A 27,550-nucleotide genomic window follows, 5' to 3' on the forward strand; every position below is an offset into this window, starting at 1 on the left:
GGAGTTGCCTTTGGTGCTTCTTGCTTGCTTTCCCTCACCAGGGCCAGTGCCGTGACCTGGTACTGCCTTTGGCAAGAAGACGCTGCAAGCTCAGAGTCCCTGTGCATCATTTGGTCAACAAATACATTGCGTGTCCACATGGGGTACAGAGAAAAAGCAGGCATGGTCCCTGCCCTCCCAGCCCTTGAAGAGACAGGATGAGTCTGCTAAAAGTGACCCAAGCACAGCCATGCAAGTGTCAACTGAGTGACGGAAACTTTAAATTTTCTGGGAACTAGAGAGATACTGAGAAGAGGGAGGGGTCTGTGGCTGAGGGGGGTGGAAGGGCCACAGTGGGGACGAGGCCTGGTTTCAGCAGCACCAAATGTGGACAGTGACGCATGGATGCCTCTTCCTGGGGCTCATGGAGTCATGGGCCCAAGCTGGTAACTGATGGCCCCGGCTTCACCTGGCCTATCCCACCGGATGGGGCGGGGCAGTCAGATTGCACTGACCTGAGCTCCGGCCTTCAGGGCCAAAGAGGGTATCTGCTTAAAGACTTTGATCGAAACCCCTTTTAAAAAGGGGGTTCTTGGGGATATTTTTTCACTCCAGTCCACGTCCATAAGGTGAGGCCCAGCCCTTTTTTGGTGACTGCGGCCAATGGTGGGAGGCGAGCCTTAGGGCTGTGCTCTGGATTCACTGGATCCTCACTGGGCCCTTTGACTGCCTAATTTTCAGGGCTTCTAAGAATAAGTTATTGGGTCCTGTTGTTCCTAAAGTGGTTTTCAATCGAGGATGGTGTGCCCCTTGCTCCTCAGGAGACATTTGGCAATATCTGGAGACATTTTGGGTTGTCACAGCCCAGGAGAGGGTGCTACTGGCATCTAGTGGATAGAGGCCAGGATGCTGCTAAACCCTACACAATGCACAGGACGGCCCCACAGCAAAGAGGGACGTGGCTCCGAGTGTCAGTAGTGCTGAGAGGTAGGAACCGCGCCCAAACAAGTCTGTACAGTGTCCAGACGTGTCTTCGGATTGGAAAAATCCTTTTGTGATCGGAGGGGTGATGTTGGGTTGGGAGTGGGTTGTTTTAAACCAGTGTTCTGTCTCCTTCAGATTTTGTGGGCAGGAGCAAGGAAAGGAGGTAGGGTAAGAAATGGCACCTGTCTCCCTCACAAGGTAGATGGCAGGGTCTGAGAACACCAGGTTCCACATTGTTTTCCCCAGGTGATTAGAAAGGCAGGAGTGGGGAGGGCCTGCCCAAGAGCAAGCACTGAGGGGGTCTCCTTTCCCCTTGGTTCTGGGTCAAGAGGCCAGCTCCAATGGCTGGAAGGAGGCAGAATTTGCCCTTTCCCCTGAACTAGATAATTATCCCTGAAATCATGAAGACACTCTTAGACAAAGCCGCTGGGACCAGAGGAAGCCTCACTGATATAGCACCTTGCTTTAGCCTTCTTCTGCCTTCGAACTCTGCCTGAGGCCACTGTGACTGGAGGCATCTCTTGGGGAGCCTGCAGGAATGATTACCTTTGTGGATTTCCCGAGGTCTATTTTAATCCTGGGTCCACTCTCCTCCTATTCCCAGTATGCCTCCTACGACCATGCAAGCCGAGTGCAAACCTATTTCTTCATCAACCAGCACCAAATTCGGAAGACAGGCTGACTACCAAGGTATCACATGTGCTTCCTCCTGCCCAGCTTCTCAGCGCAGAAATTTTCAGGAGCTCCTCTGGCCCCAAGGGGGCAGTGCCCCCAACATGGGATCTTCTGGGCATTTGGGGCTCCCTGGCCCACCTTCCGGCCCGGGCCAGTCTTCTTCTCTGTCAGCTCACACACCCTGTCACAGGATCTAACTGTGCTTCTCTGCATACTCCGTTGGCACTGGCTTCCTTAGCTCCTCTTTTGTGTCCACAGTTCTCCCACCGATGCCACCATTCCCCTCCTTTCTTCTTGCTGAAATCCTAGAGCTGGGGTTTAAGTCTGACAGTCTGGGTTCAAATCTCAGCGCTGCCACTAGTTCGAGAGACTTGATGCAAGTTCGGTGACCTCTCTGCACTTAGCTCATCCTCGGCGAAATGCACCCTTGCTGACTGAGGTGATGTGGTAAGGCGCAGTGCCGGGCGCCTTTGAGTGCTGAGGGGCTCTTGGCCATTCTCATTGGCTGTGGGTTTGTTCAGCCTTTCAGGCTTAGCCCAAATGCCACCTTCTTCACAAAGCCTCCCTTGATCCTCCCACCTGCAACCAGTCTTTCTCTTTGCTGTGTTCGAGCACTCTCATCACATTCCACCTGTGTGGTCAATGTTTGTGTTCATTTCTTCTCTCTACTTCTAGGTGGTAAGTTCCTTAAGGGCCTAATACCAGCAACTATTGAGTGTTTTTTGTTGTTTTTCTAGTGGTCTTTTTCTGGTTCAGTTGGGCTCTTTCTTGAAGCCAGTTGGTGAGTTTTGGACACGAGGACCCAGCAGATGTATTTCATGCGAGCGTTGAACTGTGGTACCTCTTCCCTCTGGAAGACTCCTACTCACTTTACAAAGCCAGGAGAAAGCCTCTCCCATCCCGTCCTCTGAGTTCCCGTGGACCGTGCCCATCCTTTGCAGCCCTCCTCAGGGGGCATTGCCCTTCGTCTCCTCTCCCAGCCCTTGACTTCAGGGGTCTCATTTCCCTTTTGTATCTCACCAGTGTTTCTAACAATCCTGTGAAGTGAGATGTAGTCCCATGTGACCAATGAGGAAATTGAGACTCAGCAGGTTAAAGGACTTTCCCAAAGTTACCCAGTTAGGAAGTGGTAGAACTGGAAGTTTATCTAACTTCGCAGGCACTCCAGTTCTCTGCGTCCCAGGGAGGGCCTGGTTATTGTCATCTGTACAAAATGCAGTGGCGGCTATAGTTCATCTTGTGGTTCTGCCGTTCTTGGATGATCTCAAATCTTGAAACCATCAGAATATTCTGCTTGTCAGAAAATGGACCCCTCTTATCTCTGAGTGAAGTGAGTGTCTCTTTTCTTTGCCCTGAGCATCTCTTGCCCAGGCTCCACAGAGATTGCCTTTATGTACATTTGTGTGTGTGATCCCACTCTTGGCTGTCTTAAGGGGCTGGGGCTACACTCAGAGTTCAAGGTGGAGATGGCATATAGCTTGGTCCGAAGGCCCTTAAGGGACTGTGGGGAGTTAGCACTTGATGCATTGAGTGACTTCTCTCCTCCATGACTCGATGCCCTCCTCCCTCATCAAGCACTGCCATTCTGGTGCTCCTGAGCTGTCTCCATGACTGAGCTGACCCTTCACTGCTCATTAGTTAGGCTGGAGGTCCGCTCTCCAGGTCCCCGCATTTGTGAAGGCACGGGTCACCGTTTCACAGGCCACCAGGAACGGGTTTCAGTGGGAGCTCCACTCTAGCATTTGGCCATAATTGCCCTCTCTGGCACGATCCCCATAGACTGGGTTCTGGATCCCTAACCCTTAGGTCTAGGAGAGCCCCCATCTCCTGCTCCAACCTAGATCTCTAGACACCTTAGTGGAAGGCCCAGGCTTTGAACTCCCATCTCTTTCCCCTTAATCTTGTTTCTGAATTTGCTCTTCTATTTGTTAAAATGGAAGTTGTCCATGAAAGTTTAAAACTTTTTTTTTTAAATTTTAGTTTCCACAACGAGTTCTAATTTAAAAACAGTAGTAATTGCATTTCCCCTCCAATGCCCTTTTCCTGCCTTGTTCCTCTAGTGGAGCAATACCACGCAGCTCTTACCTTTTTTGGTGCAATTGGTTTAGCTGCCCTGAAGCTAATTGTTCTTTGTTCTGACTAGTTGACCTCTTCATCTCACAACAGTCCTACCAGCTGATAGTACTAGTACTCGAGTCACCGCTCATCTCCTCGTTCCGGACACTGCCCCCACAGTTAGACTCTCGCCCTCCTGCTATCAGGAGGTAAACTGCTCCTGCATCACTAAGAATTAATATTGGTCATTCAGCACTTCTTCTAGCTGCTAAATATTGAATTCTGTTGTTTTTAATTATATGAGGCCCTTATTAATTGTGTTACTGAATTAGCCCCCATGCCCACTGGTTATAATAATTCTCTAACTAATGGATCTGTCCCTAGAATACCTTTCCTTCTCACAGTCACTCTCTTGGGTGTGCAGTTTAAGTATTTTGTAATAGTGTCCCTCCATCTCTGATACTCTCAGTGCAGCTGCCTCTGTCCCTTTGGCATCTCTTCCTTAAAGACTAGGGTGATTTTGAAGGTGGTTGTTGCTGCTGTCTTTGGCCATAAGAAGAGAAAGTGAACTTGGGGGAGCAGAAGCTGGCTTATAGCTGAGGGAGGAGTAAAGGATTTTAGAGGTAGATAGGCCTCTGTTCCTTTTTATGGTGTGGTGTGGAGGGGGGTAAATTTCTGGTGCTGGCTGTGGGGAGTGGAGGCTCAGGGGTCTATGGGTGCACAGGGAGGGAGGCTAGGCTGCCGGGAAAGCCTTATCAGTTCCAGAGACTTGCAGGGGTAATGGTGGTAGGTAGTTAATTTTGTCAGGGACAACTGCCTAGAGGAGCATAAGAGGATGGCGGTACAGTGGTTGAAGAACCTGGGGAACTTTCTGGGAAACATGGGCTCTGAAAAGTCAAGTTAGGCAGGAAGGAGGAGTCAGCTTTGGGTGGGAGAGGGGAAGGAGAGGGAGGCAAGTTTGGGATGATTAGATATATGATTTGAGAGTGAGCCCTCTGTCAGCCCACAGAGGGCAAGGTTTCCTTTTCCTCATTCTGGTGACAACTCACTCTCTCTTCCTTTCTCAAGGAAGAGAGACAGACAAAAAAAAGAAAAGGGGAGCTGCCCCCCGCACCCATGACTCTATATTTGTCTATCCTCTACATCCAGGAACAGCAGACACCCATATCCCCTCCTACACTTGTTGGGAACCCCTCCCTTTGTCTCCAAATGAAATCTCCTCTCATTCTAGCCGCTCCTGCTATTCTCTAGAGGTGTTGGGCTACTCTTCTCCCAGCCTGGCAGCCGGCTGGCCATCACCAAACAGTTAACCCATTAACTCAATATGGTCATTGGTCTGCCAGTTGGCCAGCACCAACTTGCTCTTTAGCCAGTTCTCTGTAAAGCCACCTGGTTGACCAGTTAGCCAACAAACCCACTTGTCCTACCCAACTCAATAGTCCATCCCTTTCTCATACCCCTTGCTCTCCTCCCTTCCTCCCCTCAACTTCCTAACATTTCAGCCAATAGGAATTACTAATACTGCATAATTGGGTCTGCTTCTTAACCCCCTGCCTTCCCTCTTTCACCCTCTGTTGGAAAACCCCGTTGCCGACTCTGTGTGTGTTACTAACACGCTTATAACCCAGGGGACCAAGGGATGGGCAGGGACAGGTGGGGCAAGGTATGAGTGAAAGACTGAACTAACCTTTCTGTCTCATCTGCGGAATGTCGACCATCTTTAAGTCTTTGCTTTCTTGGTCCAGTTCTTTTGTTTTCTTCTCTACTAACCAAGGTCTTTAACTGTTCCCCTTCTCTGCAGCAGGCTCTTCCTCCGGGAGGGGATGGGGGGAAGAGGAATCCACAGGAGGGGTGGGGGAGGGGTTGGGAGAAGAAGGAACTTAATTTTTGTGTGTGTTTTATTTCTCCTTTCCATCATAATTTAATTTTCTTTAAACAAAATACTTTAGCTGAACCTAAGGTGGGAGGGTCTGAAAAAACAACCAAATATATACGGATATATATTTTTCCTCCTTCTTTGAGTTTCACAGTTGGTCATTTTATTTTTCTTTTCTTTCATTCTGTTCTTTTGTTGTTGTCTTTGTTGTTGTTTTTTTTTTGACCCCTCCCCCCCTCCCCCATATCTCCGGTGAAGCACGCAGGGATTGGACACGCTATGGTAAACAAACTGCATTATCTGGTAGATATCACTCTAATTGTCTTACCGTTTGGTTTGCCGTGGGTTTTTTTAACTGTTTGATTCTCCCTCTTTTGTTTCCTTTCCCTGTTTGGTTTTGGTTGTTTTGCTCTTCCTTTTTTGCGTCCTAGATAATCTTTAGATTTTGCTTCTCCTTTAGTTTTCCTCTTTCCCTTTTCTTTCTTTTTTTTGGTCCAAACTCAAATCCAAAAGACAAATGGAAATCGAGGAATTCGGCCTGTCCCTGCCCTAACCCCTGACTCCTGAATTGATTCCTGGCCAGAGGGACCTGGGGGCAGGCCCCATATTCATCGGCTCTGGTTAGACCAGCCCCGATGCCAGGCTGCTTATTTCTATTGCTTTGTTTTGTTCATCCCCTCCCCCTCGTTTTTTCTCTTTGGTTTAGTTTCTTTCTTGGTCTCCTGAAAATCCATGGAAAACACCATCCCATGACATGCTATGCTCTGCTCACTGTCAGCTCCTGGACAGGCCCCTTGAGTTGGGGGAGGGGGTTGGCGGTGAGACCTCAAGTGGCAGCCAGCTGGGCAGGTTCCCCGGGGCGGGGCGGGGGGGCAGAAATGGCCTTGGGAGATGCGCAGCAGCCTGGGACCAGTCCAGAGAGCTCCTTCAAGTCACCAGTTCATACCAGTTTGGGGACTGCCCCATGCTGGCTGCCAGGGAAGAGGTGACACCCCTACCCTCATTTCTCAACCTTGAGGGTTCCTGGTTCCATCTTCCTGCACATTTTGCATGGCACGAATGGTCTTTTCCCCCCACCAGGGACAGCGTCCAGTTCCCCCCACAGCTCTGCTGCTCTGACTAACACTGTGTTTCACACTGTCTTCCTTCCCCTCCATCTCTCCTCCCCTCTCTGTCCCCTGCCTGTGCAGCATGGCCTCTGACCGGGGGTGGTTTCCTTCCCTGTTGAGGGGGTGAGAGGAGGCCCAGCAGGGGTGGAGCTGGGGTAGTTGTCACCAAGCTCCTCTGTTTGGGTTGGGCTCTGTCCCTGTGAGTGTTGGTGTGGGTGTCTGTGTAAATGCAGCTGGTATGTATGTGTGTGTGTGGGTGCAAGTGTGTGTAAATGTTGGTGCAACACGTAGGGGGTGTTAGTGGGTGACTGTACTGTGTGTTTGTGAGATTCTGCTGGTAACTCTACACATGTAAATGCTGGCTGGTGTGAGCTGGGGGCTGTGTGACCATGTGTGTTTCTGAGCCTGGTGAGGGCTCTGTGTGGAGGTGGTTGTGGGGGCAGGAGCGGGGAAGGAACCGAGGCTGGCCCTTTGCTCCTCGCCTCACCTCGCCTCGCCTCGCCTCGGAGTGCGTGCCTGCAGGCCCTGCTGTGTGCTCTCCCCTGGGATTCCCTCATGCCTGCCCGGTCCTGGCTCTGCAGCAGCAGGCGGTTAGTCATCGCCTATTAATAATGCAGAGTGATTGAGCACCAGGCTGGGGACCCTGCATATGGACGTGTCTGCTCCTATGGGGCCCACGCTGCTTGGGGCAGCTGCTTGGCCTTCCCAGCCTGCCAGGTCCATGTGGCTGCCTGGCTGGTGAAGAGGGAAGCGTGACAGCTAGGCTCCTAGTCTGAGTGGCTCCCTCACCTCCCCAGGAGGCTCTACCTCTGAGGCCATGTCTGGCCTGTCCTGATCCTTGTGCAGGTCTGTGTTTCCCTGTACCCACAGACTCGTGGTAACCCTGTCCTCTGCCCGAGCCCATGCCTATGGCTGTAGCCATCCTGGCTGCCTCCAATCAAAGATCTTCTCTGGTCACTCTCAGTTGTCCCCATGTTCTAATGGAGCCATTCGGGGGTCCCAGCCCCACCTTCCAGTCTCTGTTGTCCAGCTGCTGCTTCTGGGATGTGGCTGCTGCCCATGCCTCAGGCCAGGGCATTGAGTGCCTCTCAGGACATTTACAGAGCTTCACTGTGACTTTGGGGACAGAAGGGGCAGGCAAGATAGGCCCATGTAGTATACACCAAGCACCGTCCGAGAATTAGGGCCCTGCAGACCTCCCTTCTAGTCTCAGTTCAGTTAAAAATCGACCCTGTAACCTGGGGCAAAAGCTCAGTTACCAAACGGGCTGATGATGCACCTGTACTGCCTATTTCATGGGGTCAGTGTGAAGGTCAGGGAGGGTAAGCTACTCTGTAAAGGGAACTCTAATTTTATTAAGCTTTATAAAACGCTCACTGATTATCTCATTGTTTCCAGGGCAGGGATGTTTTGTAAAGATGCTGTTCCCTTCCCACAGAAAACCCTGGAGAATACAGTGTTGCTGGCCCTACTGGAGACCCTATTACCATCCCTTCTTAGGAGTTAGTCCTAAAATAACTTCATGAAACCCTGAATGCCTCAGGAATTGGACCTGGGGAGGAGGAGGAGGAGGAGGAATGATGGGGTGACTTGAGTGAGCTGGTTAAGAAGTGAAGAACCCTGTCTGGTTTCCCCACTGGCAAGGGAGGCTGCTACTAAACCCTGTGTCCATCTCTGATGTCCCTGCCTTCCAGCATGAGCATCACCATTGACAACCGGAGCTGGTTGCCTCGGCGTGGCCTCCGTAGACTCATAAACCCTTAGAGAAACGTCCCAGGGATCGGCTCCTACAGGCCAAGACTGGAGCCAGAGAATGGGGCACTAGAAGACACAGCGTTCAACCTGTTCTGATTCCCAGGCCTTCCTCAGTCGGGTTCTGGCTGGTTTAGTACTTATTTTTCACTAATTCTTTTCTTGTTATTTGAACATTTCTCTCTGGGGGAGAGAGGGTGGATACAGATCAAAAAGGCCAAGGTTTGGATTAGGTGTGGTCAGGTCAATGGACATTTTCTTACAAAACTAATAGTTCTTTGTACATCCACTGGGGGCTTTGGTTCCCCTAAACAGCTCTTACCTTTTGAACATCATTTAAACTTGATGAATGCTTTGATTGCAGGCAGAGATTATTCCCAGTTAACAGATGGGGAAGCTGGGGCCCAGAGAAAGCCTGGGGTCACACAGCCGGTTGTGGAAGATTTTATTTCAGCTGTCTCGTTTGATCTTCCCGGTCAGCCTGGGAGAAGGTGGGGTGGTGATGGAAGCTGTTAAACCCCTTTTACGAATGAGAGTGAGAGAGGTAAATTGGGATTGTTCTAGAAAATGGGAAAGGCTAAACTCAGAATTTTTGACCCGAAGCTTCTATTCCCAAACTTGATCAAATCTAGACATCAGGATTGACTGTTGGACTATAGCTGTTGGCTCGGTCATCTTCCTTGTGTGTCTTTCCAACCATTTTCTCCTCCGCTTCAAACACATGGCTAAACGTCAGCCTGTAGCAGGGCTGCATACCTCCTTCAGACGTGTCCCCCGCCCCATCCTCATCCTCGACTCCCACCCCACTCAATTCAAAGTTAACCAGCTTTGGCTTGTGGAGCCGTTTGAGAATCTGATGTCACAGAAATGGCCTCTCACAAGGAAACAAAATGCCCATTGATGCAGTTTTCCCTGTGATGTCAAGGGGCTTCATGAATCCCCAAAGCCCATCCAGCCCACCCACGAAGTCAAAGCACTTGCCCTCACTCAATCATATTCTCCCTCAAATAAGCCCCATTCCCTCCTCCAAGGAGGCTGGTGACTGTGAACATAGCAGAGAGCCAGGAAGAGCTCTGGGTGATGCCAGAGGGGTGTCCACTCTTCCTCCCTTTCTTCCTGGGGCATATCTATGGCCAGGACCTGGTTTCACATCCTACCACCCTGCCTAAGTAGGGAGCCAAGCAGAGCAGAAGAGAGGTGAGGTCAGTGGGGAAGGTTGAGAGCCCACCCAGGTTGTAGGCTGCCCCTTCGAGCACCTCCCACCACCCTCCCTGCTCCTGGAGAGTGGAGCTGGGTCTGGGCCGCTGGGCACTGGGCTCCTGTGTCTTCTGTGCTCCGCGCTCTCCTCCTTGGCTGGGCACGGCTCTCCCCGAGCAGAGCTGTGACTCCTTCCTTCTGGCCCACTCGGTCCCCACTCAGGCCCGGCCTGTCTGTGTTGAGTGGACTGGCTGAGGAGACTGGTATGGGCAGGGTGCAGAGTCTCGGCCGTGTCTTGGGGCCCCAGCTGTGGTCCTGGTGACAGAAAGGATGCTGTTGGAAATGAGCCCATCGAGACTTCCCCCGCTGCCTTCAGTGGGATGTGCTGGTGTATGAGCAGGTGTGTCTGGGGTCTGTGATCAGTGGTGAATGGGCCGTGGGAATGAGCGCATGGGTCACCCTCTGGGTGGGGATGGTCTGAGTCTAAGGTCCCTTCCCCTTTTTCACTCAGCCCATAAATGTGTCCTAGTGAGGGCCCCTCTCCCCTCCTCCGCTGGAAGGAAGCTCTTCCTTCCTGCACCCCACAGCTCTTTTGCCTCCATCTCTGCTCTTCCTACCTCCCTGGCCCACGTGCCTTCTCACCGGTGGCTGTGTTCTCTCGCCTCTCCTGCTGGGCCGGCCCCTACCCTGGCCCTCTAACCCGCACGTGCCCTTGATGCAGTGGCTGTTCTGTGTTGCATGGCACCCCCCCTTGCCCTCCTCCCCCGCCGGCCCTACCCCTTCCAGAAGCTGCGCGGGCGGGGTTGGGGGGCAGGGGCATCATGAACCCCCAGGGTGGAGGGGGACAGGGGAATTATTTCCCTGTTTCCTGCTTTTACTAACGAACCCGCCATTTTTGTGTCTGGACTTTGATTTGTCTGAGGGAACAGTTGGGTTTACTAATCTGTCATCTCCCTCCTTGCCTTCCCCAGATACCTTCCTCCATTCCCCTGCCCTTGCCTCCCTTTTTTTCCAGTGCCCGTTCCCCACTTTCTCTCCTTTCCCCACCCCTAGGCTGACCCCCTTCCTCCATGCATCTTCTGATGCTACCCACCTCCTGCTACCCTCTCCTCCACCCCTCGGGCCAGGGCTGCTCCAAAAAAGTTGGGAATTTGGGGGACAGGTAGGATGATTAAGGCAACTCTATTCTACTAGGGGGCACTGTGTGGCAGTGATTTGCATAAAGCAGTGAGGGCCAGGTCATATTTGCCCCCGGTCTGGAGGGGAGTTGAGGAGGACACCCCTCTTCCTCCAGGCAGGTCCTTCTAACTCTGAGAGGGCAGAGGCAGGTGAGCTGGCCAAGTGGACTGGGCCAAGGAGAAGCCACTGGGTGAAGAAGGTGTCAGTAGCTGGTGCCCTTGCTGCTGGGGCTGGGGAGGGTGGACAGCTGGGTAGCTTGAGGGGACTGGAAGGCCAAATGTAGAGATGGCAGCAGGAGTGACTGGTTAGAGCAGTCTCGGGGGACCGAGGCTCTGTTCTCCAAAGGCTCCCGAGGTGTAGGATTTATAAATGGGGCACAGGCAGTGAGATCCAAGTGTGGTCCTGAATCATGAGGGGACTTCATGTCGCCTTTAATGACTATGGTGTGTTCTTGGACTGTCCTGGGATTATTGGGGTTACAGGGACGTGTCAGGCCAGGTGTCCATCCTTCAGGAGCTGATTGTCTATTTGGGGTGACCAGATGCAGCCTCAGGAACTAATTTGTAGCCCAATTCAGGAGTGGAGGTAGAGGGCAGGATGAAATGGAATTGGTCCCAGGGAGACCCCTTCACCCTGCCACCCCTCCCTGTCTTACCTCTGCGCCTTCAGCCCAGTCCCGTTCTTTCCTTTCTCCAGCCCTCTTCTGCCCAGTCTAATCTTGTCTGCATGTTTTTGTGACTAATACTTTGACCCTCCCCCTTTCCACTCAGATCCTCACTTCCCAGCCTCAGGCAGGATGGAGGGAAGAAGAAATACTAATGACTAGCCCTCCCCTCAAAACTAGACTCAAAAGCTTTCAAACCACCACCTTCCACAAAGACACCCCTTTACCGCCTGTCCTTGAACCTAGCTCTCCCAGCACAAGGTTTGATGGTTCCCTGGAGGGGACCCCTTCCGCCCTGGCTTTGCTCAGCCCCCTCCCCACTCACTGGGGGGCTCCAGCTCAGCACAAGGGGGACTCAAGGGCCCTGTGGGGAAGGTTCCCCTTGCTCCCATTCTGTTCATGTCCCTTAGGAGTACCTAACGGGCACCTCTGCCCCTGTGACAGCGGAACTCTGGAGACCAGCTGCTGGAAAATGACTGGTGGCATGTGCAGACGGGCTGCTGTGGGTGGGGACACCACAGGCAGTGACTGGAAGGCCCCAGTCTCCAGACTTTTCCTGAAAAGGGGGTGCTGAAGCACTTTACAGGAGTGAGAAGTGGGGTGAACGGCAGCCTGTGGAAGCATGTATTCGCTTTCCCAGCTGACGCGTCCTACACCACAGCCTTCCTAGTATGGGGGTTCACGGTCCCACAGATCTCGACTCTTTCCCCTCAACCTTGCTGGGTGTCTGGAGGCCTTGCCGGCTGCTCCTGTGGAATTCTCAGAGGCCAGGTGGGCCTTTGCCTGGGGAGCGAGTAGTCCAAGAATTTCCTGCACTCGCCACTCCCCACCAAGGTCACTCTGCCTCCCCCAGGCCACCACTGAGCCTTTCTCATCTCCTTGGAACACCAGGTACTCCCCCATCCTTACCCATCTTGCTTTTTTACCTGACTTTTCAGTGCAGGGTCAAGATATCGTGAGGTTAGCCCTGTCCCCCTCTGTTCCCTGCCCTGGCCCTGACTCCCCAGGGTACGATGGTGGCATCAGCAGGGAAGGCAAGGAGAGGAAGGCAGGCTGATGACTAGGTGAAGTACTGTCCTCTCCTTGGGAGCCAAGAGAGTGACTAGAGTACAGAGGGGCCTGGGAGTAAAGAGACAGACTCAGGAAAGGAGCACAGTGGTGGGAATCAGCCCTGAAGGTTGTTCTGCGTCCCCCAGGAAGTTCCAAGACTCCCCAGGAACATCTGAGTTCTTGCTCCTCATGCCCTTGCTTTCTGCCACCTCCCTACTGGGCTAAGACTGAAAGGGCTCCTCAGTGCCCTGAACGGGGAGCTGCAGGCGAGTCAAAGCCACCAGGGTCCAAGGAGAGTTGGCGCCTCTGTCTGGTTTATCAAAGGCGCTCTGAAATCATGAGCAGGGCCAGAGAGCATCTTCAAGAGGAGGGGAGTGAGGGTGCCACATGCATCCCCTTATCTGGAGCCCTGGCCTGGGGCTCCCACTTCCACTTGGAGCCTCTTCCAGGAACTGGTTCTTGGTGAGCACTCTTTTCAGTGCCCAGAGGCCTCTGCTGCTGAGCTGGGGGCTGTGGGGCAGGCCTTCACCCACCCTGAAACCATCAGATCTTGTGCTGCCTCCTCTTTCCCTTCCCTCTCTCCCCCCACACTGTTCCTCCTCTGAGACAAGCAGACATAAAAATGGGGGGTCCCCCTCCCCCACTGCCCCCTGGCCCCTCCCTTTCCCAGCCCTGGACTCTTCCCAGGGAGTTGACGCAGGTTGTCTCCTTGTCTCCCTCCCTCCCTGGGCTGGGCAGGTGACCATCTCGGTGGACGGGATCCTGACCACCACAGGCTACACGCAGGAGGATTACACCATGCTGGGCTCTGATGACTTCTTCTACATTGGGGGCAGCCCCAACACCGCTGACCTGCCGGGCTCGCCTGTCAGCAACAACTTTATGGGCTGCCTCAAGGACGTGAGTAGGGCTAGGAAAGGGCTGCGGTCAGCCCAGGAGCCCTTTGCCCCTGTCTTCAGTGTGATGAGTCAGACCCGGCCAGCTGCCTGGGGCCTCTGTGCCTTCCAAGTCCATCGTGGGAGACCTTCTCTCTTCAAAACCTGAGGCCATTGGGTCCATCAAGAGGCTTCTCTCTCATGTCCTTGAACCTCAGAAGTTCCCTACCCTCTCAGGGGACCCTCGAGGTAGCTGTTGGATGTGAAGAGCAAACCTCTGTGTTTGAGTCCCAGCTCTTTCCCTCAATAGCTCTGTGACCTTGGCCAACCCCCCTGACCTAACTCTTAGTTTCCTCATCTGTAAAATGAGTGGTCAGTACCTGCTTCTTAAGGTGGCTGTGAGGAGCGGATGAGAGTATAAACAAAAAGACTCTGTCAATTGGGCGATATCCACCAGACAGTGGCATGGTTGTCTTGCCAGTATGATCGGGCTCCCACTCTTGTGCTGGACAGGAAGGCAGGACAGAGAAAATAAGTGGGGCGTGGGAGTTGCTTGTTCACAGCCTCTGTGTGTGAAGTTCTAGAACAAAGGCCAAGCCAGTGGTCTGGTGGGGCTGAGCAGGGACTCCCAGGACTGGGTGGCAGGGTCCCATGGTGCTGGCAGATGCTGGGCAGGACTGACCAGGCCCCTAAGCCCCTTCTGCTTCTTGATCGAAAACCCCTGTCCCTCCCTGCAGGTGGTCTATAAGAATAACGACTTCAAGCTGGAGCTATCTCGCCTGGCAAAGGAAGGGGACCCGAAGATGAAGCTACAGGGGGACTTGTCATTCCGCTGCGAAGATGTGGCTGCCTTGGACCCTGTCACCTTTGAGAGTCCTGAGGCCTTTGTGGCGCTGCCCCGCTGGAGTGCCAAGCGTACTGGCTCCATCTCCCTGGACTTCCGCACCACTGAGCCCAATGGGCTGCTGCTCTTTAGCCAGGGCCGGCGGGCCACAGCCGGGGCCGGCAGCCACAGCTCTGCCCAGCGGGCTGACTACTTTGCCATGGAACTGTTGGATGGCTACCTCTACCTTCTGCTGGACATGGGCTCCGGAGGCATCAAGCTGCGGGCATCCAGCCGCAAGGTCAATGACGGCGAATGGTGCCACGTGGACTTCCAGAGGGACGGGCGCAAAGGTCAGGAGGCCTCTGGTCCCTCCTCTCACCCTGGCCACTTCTGTCCCCCTGTCCCGACGTCCTCCCCAGGTCACTTCTGGCCTACACAGTTTCTTGGATTCATCCGTGTCATTCTCCCCGCTTCCTCCTCTGGCCCCAGCCGCTCCATGGTCACTCGTGTCGCGGTGCCCGGGGTACAATGAGCATAGTGTTTGGAGACCTGGGTTCACACCTGAGCACTTAACTTGTCACTTACTGTAACTTTAGGCCCATCAACCCCTTTAAGCCTCAGTGTCCTTATCTATAAAAGCAACCATTACATTGGGGCCATCAAGAGGCAAAAATGAGAGAACACTGTACAAGCATTAGCACAGTGTCCCCCACAGAGTAGATATCTCATTCCCCCCACGAAAATCTTCCCAACCATGCCTCCCTTCCGTTTAGATACATCCAACTTTCTTTTATTAATTCACTTTAGAAATTCTCACTTGAGTACGGGCTGTGCTAGGTGCTGTCCAAGGTGCTGGAGTGGGGAGAGCAGCGAAGTAGCTAACTAGTCTTGGCTGTCGCAGAGCTCCTGTTCTGGTGGTGGTGCTGGTGGTGGTGGCGGGGGCGGAAAATGACAGTGGCCACCCCAGGGAGGACTCCAGCACAATGAAGCAGCAGAGCAGAGAGTGCTGAGGTCAGGCGGGTGCTACTTCTCGAACTTTCTGTTGCTGTCAGCCACCCTCTCCTCTCCTCGTCCCTTTCAATCCCCCTTTCCCATCCTTCTCTTGTTTTCCGCCTAATCCATCTTGCTGAACATGAGGGAATTATCTGAGAAAGAGAGAACTGGTATAATGAGAACAGACATATTATCCAATTTAAGCACTTACTAATGTCAGCTAAATTTTTGTGCGCCCCCAGTTGTCGCCGCACTGGGCCTTCGAGTCTAGGTGGAGTGACCATGCGCCCACACACAGGGAGGGGGGGCCGCCACGGCTCCCGGAAGTGTCAGCTATTCATGGGCTAGCTGTTCCTCCCTCCCCCTTCCTCAGAGAAAGGCTGCCTTCCCTGGCTTTACGGTACATGGGTTCCTCCTTCGTTTGCTCTCCTGATGCCCGCCGGGGCTTCACTTGCTGCCTCCTGTTGTTTCCAAGCAGGTGATCAGTAACTCTTTAGGTAGGAAAGCCTTTCATGCCTTGCACAGAACTCCTGGGCCCCTGCTCTGCGTTGCCATCAGGAAGTGGTCTCCTTAGCCTCACACAGAGCCCCAGAGTCCGCCCACTAGGTCTGGCTGGTCCTTGGGTCCCTGTCTTGACCAACTCTGGCCATGTCCGATGGCCCACATCAGTCCCTGCGCACAACACAGACTTGGGCAGTCACTCCAACAAAGCTTTCTGACCTTCTCCATGGTTTCAAAAAATTGTGGTAAATTATACATAACATAAAATTTACCATTTTAGCCATTTTCAGTGCATGGGTTTAGTGGCATCAGGTACATTCACATTATTGTTGCAACCACCACCACCACCTGTCTCCAGAATGTTTTCATTTCCCCAAACTGAACTCCTGCCCCTGGTAAATATGAACTCCCATCCCCCCTCCCTTGGCCCCTGGCAGCTGCCATCCTCCTGCCTGTCTCTATGAACACTAGTCTAGGGACCTCCTGTAAGTGGGATTATATAGTATTTGTCCTCTTGTGTCTGTTTTATGTCACTCAGCAGAATATTTTCAAGGTTCATCCAAGCTGTGGCCTGTGCCAGCATTTTCCTCCTTTTTATGGCTGCATGATATTCCATTGCATGTTATAGATCACATTTTGTTTATCCATTCATCCATCGATGAACATTTGGGCTTTTCCCTTTCCATGTTTTAGAGTGGCCTTGGAGCAAGGTCTATACTCAATTTAATTTCCTCTTGCTTGGTAAAAGCTTTGAAGCTCCTACCTGATCTCAAATCTTTTTCCAAGGTGACCAGCTTCTCCTTCCAAAAAACGATCTCAGTTCTGGGGCTCCATGCCCGCCCCCCCCCTCCTGGCTGCCATCCTGCCTCACAGGTGCCAGGATATGACCTGCCTGCCCATCTTGTCCGCCAGTCTCAGAGGGGCTCCAGGCCGGGGGCAGAGGAAGTGGGCCCCGGGTGGAGAGTCCTGTCTGGGTGGGATATTTTGGCTCTGCTCCTCACCTGCTGTGGTCCTTTGGGCAGATTCCCCAGTTTCTCTAAGGCTTGTCTGCCATTTCAAGTGGGATCGTGAAGGACTCATTTCACAGGGTTACTGTGAGACTTCAGTGATATATGTAAAGTGCTAAATGCCTGGTGTGTACTCCTAAATGCTCAGTAAGTGTTAGTGGGGAAAACCCTTAGATTCACCCCTTTCAGCCTCCTTGGGGTTCTGTGCCTCTAGTGGCTGGTTTAAGGGACTGGAGGGGAGAATGACCTGTGAATGTTCCGGCCCTTTTGGGGTGTGTCTGCCTCCTTCCTGTGCATCTTCAAGGACTTGCTCAGGTCGGGGAGGAGGAGCCTGGACCTCACGCGGCAGCTGGGCTCGGGCTGGCTAGTGTGAGCTCCTGAACTTGGGAGTACCTTTGCCAGACAGTACCTGAGCAGGCGAGTGAGGCTAAGCTTCCCACCCAGGGCTGCTGCAGGGTGTGCGAGGGAGAGGCCCGGCTGTGAGGCCAGCCATCCTTTCCGTCCTGTGGCATCTCTTGACCCGGCCTTCCCCACTGATTCCCAGTTTGTTTTGATCCCTAGGCTCCATCTCAGTAAACAGCCGCAGCACACCATTCTTGGCCACTGGGGAGAGCGAGATTCTGGACCTGGAGAGCGAGCTGTACCTGGGCGGTCTCCCTGAGGGGGGGCGAGTGGAAATGCCCCTGCCCCCGGAGGTGTGGACGGCGGCGCTTCGGGCTGGCTATGTGGGCTGTGTGCGGGACCTCTTCATAGACGGGCGTAGCCGAGACCTTCGGGGCCTGGCCGAGGCACAGGGGGCTGTGGGTGTTGCCCCCTTCTGCTCCCGGGAGACGCTGAAGCAGTGTGCATCTGCCCCCTGTCGCAACGGGGGCATCTGCCGAGAGGGCTGGAACCGCTTCGTCTGTGACTGCGTCGGGACCGGCTTTCTGGGGCGGGTCTGTGAGAGAGGTGAGGCCAGTCTTCATCCCAGGTGTCCCGCTGCCCATCTCCACGGCCCCTCCTCTTCAGGGTGCCCCTTATAGACCAGCCCTGGGCCCGTCCTCCTTGTAATGATTTTCTCCGTCTTCTCTCTCCCTCCACTGGCCTTTGCTTGTCCCCTGCCCCCATCCTCCCCCACTCCTGGGGCAGAGGCCACGGTCCTGAGCTACGATGGCTCCATGTACATGAAGATCATGCTGCCAAATGCCATGCACACGGAGGCGGAGGATGTGTCTCTACGTTTCATGTCCCAGCGGGCCTACGGGCTCATGATGGCCACCACCTCCAGGGAGTCCGCCGACACCCTGCGCCTCGAGCTGGATGGGGGCCAGATGAAGCTCACTGTCAACCTCGGTAACCACCCCACCCCGTGCTCCTGGCCCCTTCCCTGGCCTTGCCTCCGACTCGCACGCCCTCTGTCTGGAGAAGCTGGTGGGGGCCCCGGCGAGAATTTGGAGGCAGGGAGGGTCAGAGCCCCTGAGAGCTCCATCCCTGGCGGGGAGGCCCAGTGTAGGCTCAGCAGCACTGTGCGGGGCTACCCCAGGTGTGGGCGCACCGCCTACCCTAGAGCATGTGAGGTCCGATGACAGCTGCTCTCCCATGGTCCTCACGTGGGTCTTGGCGGCATCTGTCCTGTGCACACGCACCCATGTACCGACAGCTCATTCTTGGTTGTCGCCTCATCCACTTGCTCATTTGTGGTTCATTCACTGGGGGAGCGTGCTGGTGTTGGGCTAGCACAGCAGGTCTGGAGCTGAGGAGGACCTGCCCCCAACAGCTGCCCCCAACAGCTGCCCCCATGTGCTCCACATTTTAAGAGCTGTATCTGTGTCTGTGTGCGTAGGTGCACGTGCGACACTGGGTGCATCGGGGTGTGTCATCTTCCTCTTGTCTGCTTTCACATTTGAGTCCCATAGCTGCCCTGTGATGACACCAGATCACCAGATAGGTGTTGCTATCCCTGTTTTAGGGACTGTGAAATTCATACACTGCCTTATCCAATGTCACAAAGCTAGTGGGGGTGATGGGAGTAGAGGAGGGGGGAGCCTGGACTCAAACTCAGGCCATTTGCCTAAAGCACGGTGCTTTCCTCGCTGCTTCTAACTGAGCAGGGGGTGGAAGGGCGTCGGGGGCCCTTGCCTTCAAAGGGCTCGTGTCTCTGCCCCTGCCCAGAGCAGGCCGTGGCTCCACTCCATCTGGCAGCCCTCCGGGTGTCATGTAGGTAGGACCATGAGGCCTGTTGGGCAAAAAGAAAACAGCAGGCTCACTCATTCAGCTAATACTCATGGGACATCCTTATAAGTGCCAGGTGTAGTCCAAACCTGGGGCTACAGTAGTGGGTAAGATGAGGTCCTCACCATCATGGAACTTTCGGCCAGGGAAACACTGGGAGTTAGAAGGTCCTAAGCTGTCCAGGCTTGGGTCACATCTGTCCATCCAGACTAGCCTCTCAGAGCGAACAGATGTGTCGCGCCCAAGGGGCTGCATGTCGGAAGATTCAGGCCACTGGACCTTGAGGAGAAGGAGGGCTCTTTTGAGCAGGTTAGAATCCTTGACTGGAGACAACACAGAGCTCTGAGCTTTTAAATATTTATCTGGAGTCTCATGCTAATGCTGGTCTCTGGGGCATTTGTGGGATAGACTGTGGCCTTTTGAGGGCCCAAGAACTTGTTAATACATTTATACTAAGTTTTTTTCTTCTTTCCCCTTTTGGCTACCTGGCCTTTGTACTCCTAGGACAAGGATTTGCAGAGCAGGTGGGAGCTGGGGGCGGGGAGGCGTGCAGGCACCCAGGACCTCGGAGTGGTGTTGGGCTTCCCCCAGGCTCTGCTTCTAACCCTGATCACGGCCCAGGGTGAGCGGCAGGGGGCGGCACTGCAGGGGAAGGCGGGATGGGGACACCTTTCGGCCAACACTCTACGGGTCTGTACAACAGCCCCAGGCGCCCGTGAAATGGTCACAGGAGCAAGGCATCAGTCCAGGACGCCCTGAGTGGCCCTGTGCTTCTCAGACTGCCTAGGTCTGTGCCCCCAGCATGAGACGCCCCCCTCCCCCGGGATGTGTGTGTTCTCTGTGCAGCTGTGCACATGGCTCTGTGTGTGTGGTGGGGACACAGCAGGGGGACTCTGGGGCTTTCTCTTTGCCAGGAAGGCAGGTGCTTCTTCCTCACTTGGACTGTCTTAGGTCCCCCATGAAGAAGCTTGGGTTCCTTTAGATTAGGCAGGAGGTGGTGTCCTTGGCCTGAAAAATGTGCTCTGGTGGCCCCTCAGGGCCTTTTGCTCTTAGCATCTAGTCTCTCCTTCCCATGGCCATTTTTAAAAAAAAAAACACTGCTATTTTATTTTACTTATTTTTTAAAAGATTTAATTTATTTTAGACAGAGGGGAAGGGAGGGAGAAAGAGGAGAGAAACATCAATGTGTGGTTGCCTCTGGAGCGCCCCCTACTGTGGACCTGGCCCACAATCCAGGCCTGTGCCCTGACTGGGAATCCAGCCCATGACCCTTTTGCTTCGCAGGTGGGTGCTCAATCCACTGAGCCGCACCAGCCAGGGCTTCCCATGGCCATGTTTTTTGTCTGTGCCACATAAGTACTTAGAAGTTGGAGAACAATGTTGTTCTTAGGCTGATAGTCAGCAGGCCATCCTTCCCACCTGCCTCTCTCCCTTGGCTGTGCTGGTCCCATCCATAGAGATGCCATCCCCAACATGGCTCATGACGAGCTGTGACCAAATGCTTGGTGCAGATTCATGTGTCCACAAACACCAAGTAATGTGTGTGCAAGGAGGCATGTGGTCGCTGTGTGTCACACAGACACAACAGGCTGTCCACCCCCAGCCACCTAGCCTTGGGCCGTGATGGGAAGAGCGCTGGGCCAGGGGCCAGAAGATCTGGGTTCTAGCCCTGGTCCCCTTGACCGCTGGGTAAGTCATTTCCTCTCTCCGAGCCTTTGTTTTCTCCTCTGTAAAATGGGGACAGGAATCCTTGCTCTTCCTACTCTTTGTGATAGTTTTGAGGCTCAAATGGAATAATGGGAGTGAAAACATTATAGAGATGCAAGACACATGTGTAGAGACTCACCAGCCTTCATGAAGGAAAATTGTACTGGGATAGGGACGTAAGCTTAGAGCCAGGCTGGGGGCTTGCTTCCTTCCACATTGCAGGACCCCACCTCAGGGCCCCCATTCTGATTCCCATCCTGCTTGCCACACAGGGCCTGCGGGACCTCACAGACAGGTGCCACCACTGAGGCCCCCAGGCCTGGGCTGGACTCGCTCCTGGGGAGTGGAGAGAGACCCATGGGGCTTGGCCTCTGGCCTCGTGGTCTCACCCTATGGGAAGGAAGCCAGCCTCGTGCAGGCAGCCATGTGGCTCCCCATGCTCAGGGGGATGATGCAGACATGGTGCTGGATCCTGAAAAGAGAGCCATCTGCCAGTGACCGCTGGGTGGGGCAGCTAGGAGGAGGCACGTAGTGCCTGTCTCAGGAGACAGGGTGTGTGCTAGGCCACAGAGGCCCACCGAAGCCTTGAGGCTACTGCTGCCTCCCTCTGGGCAGAGGGTGCCAGAGAAACCTGCCAGAGAAGCCGGATGGTGCCTTCTGCCCTGTCTCGCAGGCTCCAGTGTATCTGCAGGCACTGAGCAAGTTCCCAGAGCTCTGCTGCCTGCGGCCCCTGAGCCGAATGGTTGCTCTGCGCCAGAGGACTGTAGAGTCCTCTGGAGTCCTCATCCTGTCCCTGTGCAGCCTGTGTTCCTGGCTTCCTTCTGCCTTGGATGTGGCCCTGGGGCCAGAACCCAGCCGGGGCTTCTGTTCCTCCTCACCCTCCCTGGAGATGCCCTCCCCCAGGTGTGTCCGTAAGGTCCCAGCTGTCAGACGTGAAGGGAACATTGTAATGAGAGAATCTTAGAGCTGGAGGGGCCCTTAGAAGTCACCCCCTTCAGCCTGTCCCACTGTGTGAATTGCCTGTGCCTTCCCCCACTGACGGGAGGCTTTCCACCTGTGCTCAGACGCCTTCCATGTCAGGAGTTCCTCATCTCTGAGGTGACCATTCTAATCATTGGGTCATTCTTCCTAGGTGGCAGCCCCCATTCTGAAATGCCCACTTGCGGACCTAGTTCTGCCCTCTTGAGCCATACGTAGCAAGTCTAACTCTCGTTCACGTTGTACGCCAGACTAAATACACATTACATCCCAAAGCCCTTCAATCCCTGGGGCCATGGAAGGGCACCTCATGCCCAGCTGGGGCTGGTCAGAGCTCCCTCTGTTGGCAGGGCTCCCAGGGCGACAGCTCTAATGACGGCTGCACCATGCACGCTGCCACCCCACAGTATCACTTCTGAGGTGGGACTCTAGCCAGCGGGCTTCTGGGGCTCCTTGCATAGAAGCCTTCCCCTACCCCCACAGCCCTCTCCGTCTGTAGGGGCTGGGGGTGGCGAGGCGTCCGATGGGGCATGGGAGGCTGGGTTCTTTCTCTGAGTTCCTTTCCATGCAGGTGGCTTCTTCCCACCTGTCCCACCACACATTCATGTCCTCACCCTGGTCTTTGTCCAACCAGGGCCTGGGTGGGTTTGCGCAGACCAGTCACTTCCGTCCACTCCCTGAACTTGAGGCACAGGTTACCTACTAGGCCGTAGGTTGCCAGCTAACGCTCCCTGAGCTGGGCTCCGGGTGGAGAGGTGCACTGGAGGGCTGTTTCTCCCACTCGCTTGTAGCTCCTGGCTTCCCCCCTCCATGGTGCTGGCTGCCCCCTGGGATGCCCATCTTCCACAGGTGTTTGCTCTCCTCAGAGTGCGGGCTTCTGAGAGTGTTCGCTGCAGAGGGTGGGCCTGGAGCTGACACCTCTTCTCTGGACAGATGGACCCTCTTTCCTGGTGCTCCCCTGCTGGGGAGGGAAAGAATTGAACTCCCTGGGCTTTTTTCCCAATGGAGTCGGCCTGCTCTTTCAGCCCGCTTTTTTCTTTTTTGGACCCTTCATTGGTGAAGACTCTGCTGGCCCCGAGAGAGCCCCCGTGACCTGACTCCAGGCCTGGCACCCTCCCCGCAACATTCCTCCCCTGCCCCCTCTGTCCAGCTTCTCCTTCCCTGTGCTCCCCTTTCTTCCTCTTTTCTCTCTGTGCCTTCTCTACCTCTTTCCTCTTTCTGGGACTTCTGACCGCCCCCCATGTCTGCCGTTTGACCTTCTGCCTCTTCTTCCCTCCCTTGGTGCCAAGCTATGGCTCAGGGTCCCGGCTGCTCCCCCCACTCTTCTGCTGCGGTTGACGACGCGTGCGGAGCTCAGCTGTACTGCCCGAGGGGCCCATGCCACCCAGAGCCACAGGGGGACCTGTTACCTCCACTGCAGGAACCTTCAGGGCCCAGGGATGCCAGGTTCCCTACGCCCCTCTGCTTCCTAGCCCCTGGGGTCTTGGCAGAGCCTGTTCTGGCAGGAGCCACGGGATGCCATGATATTGCCGTTACCCGAAGGCTGGTAATTGTTCCTCTGAAAGGCGAGAAACAGCCCAGTGGATACCTGTTTCTCGCTCCCAGCTCAAGATTCTCTTGTTCAAGCCCCTCAGCTCACAGGGAGGGAAGCTGAGGCTCAGAGATTACATAATGAGATTAGCACCCAGCTTTTCCACCTCCTGGTGCAGGACTTTGCAGCTCCTAGCTGTTGGGTTTGAAGGAGTGCCATTCAGGGTCCTAGGTCCCAACTTCACAGGGCTCTGGCGCTCTGTTCCGTCTGCACGGCTGGCCAACCGGCATGTTGTGGGCAATGTGTCCCACCAGGGAGATGGCCAGAGGCCCAGGACGCAGCTCTGTAGAGATAGTGTGCTTTCTGGCCACGTGGGGCACTCGGAGCCTGGAATTGGAAGATAGCAACACTGGGGCAGGGGAAGGGGCAGGGGACTTTGCGGATGGTGCCTGCTTGTCCCTGACTTGCTGTGTCCTCAGAGTCATGCTTTGAGGGTCTCAGTGTCCCCATTGGTAAGGCTGTGGCTCCTCCTAGAGAAACCAATTAATACCAGTTCCTCTTCAGAATGAGAGACCACTGGGTCCCCAGTGACAGCCTGGCATCCTCTGGGTTAGGAAGGGCAGAAGGAAAGTTCCTGTAGGGGTGGTGCCAGCCCCCTGGGACTTTGGGAGGCATATGGCCACCGGAGGGGGGCCCTGGGGCAGACCCCTCCATTTAGCTCAGAGCCCAGAGGGCATGGGGAGTGACATGTCACAGCCTGAGCTCTGAGCAGGGAGTTGTCCCAGAGCAGGGGAGACAGGGACTCTGGCCGGCCGCACACATCTCCCGCCCAGAGATGAGGAGGTGTTGGGTCTGTCAAGCCCTTAGCCCCGACGATCCCCTGTACACTGAGATTCCCGAGGTGCCCATCTCCCTCAGACAGCAGAGGCCTGGGCCCTTCTAAGAAGGGAGAAGCAAGCCCTCTTCCTATCACCTGACTGCCCTGCCTTCCAGCCCTGGGGAGCGTTGGAGCTCTTTTGGGGGCAGGAGGTACAGGGATCCAACTGCGGAAGGGGAGAGAGGGCACCTGGGCACGCGTGGTCCCCGGAAAGTGGCCCCGGGGGGGAACCCCCGCCCGCAGACACCCCTCCCTGTGAAGGATGTAAAAAAAAAAAAAAAACTTGTTCTGCCTTTTTGTCTCCCCTCCCCCTCTGCCCGCCCCATGGCCCCCCCAGACTGCCTGCGCGTCGGCTGCGCACCCAGTAAGTGGCTTCCCTCTTCTTCTGCAGAGCCCCAAGGGGCTTGGGATGCTGGACACTGGGGTCTGGGAGGGATGGTGGGGGGAGGAGAAGCCTTCATCACTGGCTCGTGTCGGGGCTGGGCTGTGGGTGAGGGGAGGTGAGCTGGAGTGGGGAGGATGGGGGTAGTGTGGTTGTGGAGGACAGAATGGGCCAAATGAAGCCAGACCAGGGAGGGCTGGTCGGGGGCCTGGGGTCAGCATGCTCACCGGGTCTGGGAAAAGGCAGGCCAGGAAACATCATCATCTCAAAGAGGGTGGGTCAAAGTCTTGGTGGCCCCTGCCATAGGATTGGTGGCCCCTGCCATAGGATGGCCCAACACCCTTTATGGGCAGGAAGGAGCTGGAGAGAGGGGCTAGGATATTCTGCTGCATCTCCAGAGGCGGCCACAAGGGGGAGGGCGAGGCACACAGGAAAGAAGATGCAGCTTGGGATGAATGGAGGCCAGCATGGTCCGGGCTTCAAAATAGCCCTCTCAGCTCCTGTGTCCCATAAGGGCCAAGTTTCTGTAAACGGTGGTGCTTTCAGAGTGACAATGAGGCTCTCAGCAGGGGAGAGATGGAGAGAGTGCAGACATTTCTGAGCATCCCAGATCCTGGGCTTAATGCTGTCTCAAAGCAGTTCTGCATGGTGTGCCCTGAGGCCATGTAGGAGAGCACAGGAACGGGGGAGTGTAGGTGGAGGGACTCTGTATGTTGAGTGTGTCTCTGTATGTGTTCGGTACCAGCGTACATATGAATGGCGTACCCTGTTCCCTGCTGGCATGAGCACTGGGGGGCCCAGGGGTGGTCTGGGAATGCTGCAAGGTTCAGCACCATTCTAAAGATGAATTATTTTTATTTTAGACTTGGAAGCAGATTATCCTGGTCTTGATCAGTGGTCATAATTCCTAAAAACATTCCCCTCTCTGGCCAGGCTGAATGAGCTGTGTGTGGTTGCATGTCAAGTGTGTGGAATTAGCCAGTGCACGTAGAAAGGTCACACTGGGTCCCTGTGTAGATGGGGAAGGGGCTGTGTATCTATGTGGAGGTTCCATGGATGGCAATGAAGTTGTGGGTGCGTGGTAAGGCTCTGAAAGTTTTAGGTCTATGCATGCATGCTGGGAGTTTAGCAGCTGGCTGCACACATTGACACTGAAGGTCCTTTGGAGATTGGGGTAAGACGCTGGTTATAGGACGTGAGTGTCCATGTGCAAGGCCTCACACAGCATGATTCACATCAATTCTCTTCACATGGCACCCTCCGATACTGTACAGAGTGGCAGTACTGTGTCTGGGTGTGTACAAAGCTCTGTGTGCACGGGTGTGTGGCACAGCCAAATATGTGCTGTAGGTTATGTGGGAACCTGTGTGCACACGTCTGTGGGTGGTGAGGCTCTGGGCCTGGGCTGGTATGTACGGGAGTGTATAGGTGCCACTCTCACTCCCCCCTTGGTGCCGCAGGTAAAGGCCCCGAGACCCTCTTTGCGGGGCACAAGCTCAATGACAATGAGTGGCACACGGTGAGGGTGGTGCGGCGTGGCAAGAGCCTGCAGCTGTCTGTGGACAACGTGACTGTGGAGGGTAGGTGGTCTGGGGCCAGGAAGGTGGACACATCTCTAGTGACCTGTGCTTGGCCCTGTTCTTCTGGGTGGTCACTGCCTAGGGCAGCATTATCTCAAGCCGCTGCTGGCATTTCTCCCTCAAGGGTGGCATGTTGTGGGGGGGCCTGAACCCCGGGGACCATTTCAGCTCCCTGCAGGCAGCAAGTCTCTGGAAGCCTGTCATCCCAGGACTAACAAGTCCCACCACTTCTCCTGGACCCAGGAGCTGTGCTTGCTGTTGGCACCTAGTGAGGGCTCTTGGCTGATGTCTCTGCTGTGCAGCCCTTATGTGGAGGGGAGGCTCCTGGGGACCCAAGGCCCAACCTCAGGAATGATCCTACAGTCTGCCCCAAAGCCACCCCCTCACCTCTGTCTATTGTCCCAAGCAGGACAGATGGCAGGAGCTCATACGCGGCTGGAGCTCTACAACATCGAGACGGGCATCATGACGGAGCGGCGCTTCATCTCTGTGGTGCCCTCTAACTTCATTGGGCACCTGAGCGGGCTGGTGTTCAATGGCCAGCCCTACATGGACCAGTGCAAGGACGGGGACATCACCTACTGCGAGCTCAATGCTCGTTTTGGCCTGCGTGCCATTGTGGCTGATCCTGTCACCTTCAAGAGTCGGAGCAGCTACCTGGCACTGGCCACGCTGCAAGCCTATGCCTCCATGCACCTCTTCTTCCAGTTCAAGACCACAGCCCCTGACGGACTTCTCCTATTCAACTCTGGCAACGGCAATGACTTCATTGTCATCGAGCTGGTCAAGGGGTGAGGTGCTGGGCACTGCACCACTGTCCAGGAAGTGGTTCCCTCTCCCTGCTGGCTAAGATATGGCCCCTCGTCCACTGGCTTGGGTGTCTAATGTCCCCCAAGCACAGGTCAAGATTCAGGCCCCAGCCACCAGCCATGATGGCAAATCCCTGGTGACTCCCCAGTTACTTACTTCCTTGCCAAGGGGTTTCCCAATTATATGTGGTCTTCATTCACTGTCCGGGCCTGGGCCCTCTGGCCCTCTCTACTGGCAGAAGACAGGCCGTGTTCCTGTGGCCTCTCTTGCCTGAGAGGACGCCACCCTAGAGCATCTTTGTCCCTGATCCCAGGGGATCTTGCTGCTCCCACCAACCTCTCCCCCTACCAGCTCCCCTGTCGCCCTCTGCATGTTCTCCCCGTGACTGCAGCCCTTGTGCCATTGGTTTGGGTCTCTCCATTACAAGGTCTCCCACTCTATGCCTTCCTCCTGTGGCCCCGAGGGCCCCTACCAGCTATAGTTCCTCCTTCCCAGCACTGCCCCCACCTTGACCCAGTGTCTCCTCCCTACTGTGGGGCAGGTACATCCACTACGTGTTTGACCTGGGGAATGGCCCGTCTTTGATGAAGGGGAACTCAGACAAACCAGTCAATGACAACCAGTGGCACAACGTGGTGGTGTCCAGGGACCCAGGCAACGTGCACACGCTCAAGATTGACTCCCGCACTGTAACGCAGCACTCCAACGGCGCCCGAAACCTCGATCTCAAAGGTGGGGGCCCGAGGCCTCTG

At 54.9% G+C, this 27,550-nt stretch overlaps 1 protein-coding gene across 12 annotated transcripts in view; it reads left to right on the forward strand.

The window, feature by feature from the left end:
• Nucleotides 1-27,550, forward strand: part of NRXN2 (neurexin 2) — a 94,226-nt gene that overhangs the window by 25,681 nt on the left and 40,995 nt on the right. For 3 of the 12 annotated variants that reach the window (XM_054570931.1, XM_054570937.1, XM_054570940.1), the window contains 9 exons: nucleotides 5,828-5,851; nucleotides 13,259-13,420; nucleotides 14,133-14,571; nucleotides 17,284-17,670; nucleotides 17,851-18,054; nucleotides 24,364-24,390; nucleotides 25,860-25,988; nucleotides 26,398-26,779; nucleotides 27,340-27,530. In XM_054570931.1, the coding sequence (XP_054426906.1) occupies nucleotides 5,828-5,851; nucleotides 13,259-13,420; nucleotides 14,133-14,571; nucleotides 17,284-17,670; nucleotides 17,851-18,054; nucleotides 24,364-24,390; nucleotides 25,860-25,988; nucleotides 26,398-26,779; nucleotides 27,340-27,530 (1,945 nt within the window). The remainder of the gene's footprint in view (nucleotides 1-5,827; nucleotides 5,852-13,258; nucleotides 13,421-14,132; nucleotides 14,572-17,283; nucleotides 17,671-17,850; nucleotides 18,055-24,363; nucleotides 24,391-25,859; nucleotides 25,989-26,397; nucleotides 26,780-27,339; nucleotides 27,531-27,550) is intronic. The other 9 variants (XM_054570932.1, XM_054570938.1, XM_054570935.1 and 6 more) reach the window with 5 other exon arrangements.

Source organism: Pteronotus mesoamericanus, unplaced genomic scaffold (assembly GCF_021234165.1).
Source record: "Pteronotus mesoamericanus isolate MK-2021 breed Mesoamerican mustached bat unplaced genomic scaffold, CSHL_Meso_final contig_214, whole genome shotgun sequence".
NCBI lineage: Eukaryota > Metazoa > Chordata > Mammalia > Chiroptera > Mormoopidae > Pteronotus > Pteronotus mesoamericanus.